The sequence below is a fragment of the Coenobita brevimanus genome, unplaced genomic scaffold, assembly GCF_032717465.1.
Source record: "Coenobita brevimanus isolate Jiangsu-jjx unplaced genomic scaffold, ASM3271746v2 jjx.HiC_scaffold_495, whole genome shotgun sequence".
NCBI classification, from domain to species: Eukaryota; Metazoa; Arthropoda; class Malacostraca; order Decapoda; family Coenobitidae; genus Coenobita; species Coenobita brevimanus.
The window spans coordinates 21,029-23,353 of NW_027644894.1; the positions used below are offsets into that span (position 1 = coordinate 21,029).

The 2,325-nt window shown below is 54.3% G+C and overlaps 1 protein-coding gene across 1 annotated transcript; it reads right to left on the minus strand.

The window, feature by feature from the left end:
* Window positions 1–575: 575 nt before the first annotated feature.
* Window positions 576–1,829, minus strand: LOC145390315 (uncharacterized). The gene has a single exon (XM_080265284.1). It carries the CDS (start codon window positions 1,827–1,829, stop codon window positions 576–578), a length of 1,254 nt encoding a protein of 417 aa, XP_080121410.1.
* Between the last annotated feature and the right edge of the window lie 496 nt (window positions 1,830–2,325).

A 2,325-nucleotide genomic window follows, 5' to 3' on the forward strand; every position in this document is an offset into this window, starting at 1 on the left:
TGCCAAGATGGCACAACTTATACAGTATCCCATCATGGGAGGCAGAATCAAAAGCCCCCAGGAGATCTACGAAGGCAGCCAGGAGTATCTGCTTATGACAGAACACCTGGTGGACATGATGGTCAAACTGGAGGAGGATGTCAGATGTCCCCCTCCCTGGGCAGAATCCACTTCGGATGTCAGACAGGCGGCGATCATGTTCCAGCCACCGGGAGAGCCGACGGCACACCATCCTCTCAAGCACCTTCCCGATATTGGAGAGCAATGCAATTGGTCTGCACAAAGCCAGAGAAGAGGGGTCCCTCCCCAACTTGGGGAAGGGCAGGAGGTGGGAGGTTTTCCAGTGTGAAAGGAAGATCCCTGATGCCCAGCTGTTGTTAAAGATGTCTAAGAGCGACATCTGAAGGCGGACAGGGAGATGAATAAAAAAATCATTAGGTACTAAATCTGGCCCACATGCCTTCTTTGGTAGTAGGGTCCGCAGAGCAGAGGAGAGTTCTGCCTGGGTAAAAGGAGAGGCTAAGCCTGCTGGGGGGGAAGGAGGAGATGCCTGCCTGAGTGACCCTGAGTAAGTGTTAAAGATTTGGAAGTGGAGCTGGGGAACCAAATCTAGCTCCAAAGAAGGCAGCCAGTAAGGTAGCCATGTCTTGGAAGCCTACCAGAAGGTTACCCTCCTTTACCAGAGGATACGAAAGGGTGGTGCGGCGACCCTTCATTGCCCGAAAAAAGGACCAGGTCCGGGACGGTGAGCTTGAGAATGACAGGGTTGAGCAGAAAGCAGACCAGGCAGCACGGCGAGCTCGGGTGAGAGTCCGCTTGCATTCTGCATCCCTACGGCGGTGAGTGTCTTGGTGGCTAGGGCAGGGACATCTCCGCCAGACGTTCCAGGAAGACCTCCTAGCCCGGACAACCCTGGTGCAGTCCTCTGTCCACCAAGGAACCGTGGTAGTGCCTCGGGGACGTTTTGAGGACCTGCGGAAGGTTGCCTTACCTGCTGTGATCACAGAGGATGTAAAGTCCATCACGCGATCATGTATGGGTCCTCCAGGTGGAGGCCCAGTGTTATCAAGGGTCGCCATAAAGGAGAACCAGGACCCTCGTGTGAGGATCCAATGTGGACGAGGTGGAGCAGAGCAGGGTGGGGAGAGATTGGGGACATCTAGGATAACTGGAAGGTGGTCAGACCCCAAATATGGGCCAGTCCAGATGGTTGAGCCTTCAAAAACAGGATCCCCCAAATATAGATCAAGTGTGGAAGGTAGGCCTGAGTGGGGGTCAGTACGGGTCTGTAGCCCCAATGGGGTGAGCAGGGTGAAGCAATCACTTTCTAGCAGAAACCGGAAAAGGGAAGTTCCTGACCTATTGCCAGAACCTTGGGTCAGGAAAGGATCCCAGTGGGGGTGTCTGGTGTTAAAATCACCCAGGAGGAGGCATGGTGAAGGGAGCTGGTCTTGATAGGCCCGGAGTTCTTCCAGGCCTATGTCCTTGCATGGGTTGTAGCAAACTGCCACAATGATCCATCCTTGCACAAGGGATAGACGGACCGCAAGAACTTCCAACACCCCTCGAGGGGGGCGAGTCAATGGCAGAACCGAGCTAGGCACATCCTCCCTGACTGCGACAGCTAGACCTCCTCCGACACCCTGACGATCAGCTCGGTATACAGTAAAACCCCTGAGCGATAGATGGAGATGTGGAGATAACCAAGTCTCACATGGACCAATAACATCTGGAACGAGGTCCGCTACTGTCTGCTTGAAATTGGATATTTTTCGAAGGAGCGATCTGGCATTCCAGAGGAAGAATCTACGTAGAGGTAAATGAGCCATCACTGAGGGGAGAGTAGAGAGAGAAACTAGGGCAGGAGGCTGATACATATGTCTATAAAGGACTGTCCACTTTTGTACATGGACAGGGCTGTAAGCAGAAGGTCCACAAAGGACCCTGTAGAATGGGCACCTGTGGGGTTGGCATAAGGGGAACCGTGGGAGGTTATCCTTGGTACAGGCTGACGTGGAGGGGCAGGAGATTCACCAGGTGTGGAGCCCGTCTCAGGAGATCTGGGGGAGGCAGCGTAAGATATGTTTGGATCTGAGGTGGGAGTTGTGGCCATTAAAGGGGTGGAACTTGCTGACACTGCGCCAGGCTGGGTGGAAGGAGCTACTGAGTCTTGTGCAGCATGTGGGAAAGAGGTCCGATTTGGGTGGGGATGCTGTCGACGGGGCTTGGGTGGAGGGAGAGGGTGGAGCAGCACTGCTGACTGGGAGGTTGGGTGGGAGGACACGGCAACTGTTCGCTTCACTTCATTTGGCTCAGTTGGAGACC

Bases quoted from the DNA above. Each gene is read 5' to 3' on its own strand.
- LOC145390315 (XM_080265284.1), bottom strand. From the start codon at position 1,829: ATGGCTCATTTACCTCTACGTAGATTCTTCCTCTGGAATGCCAGATCG.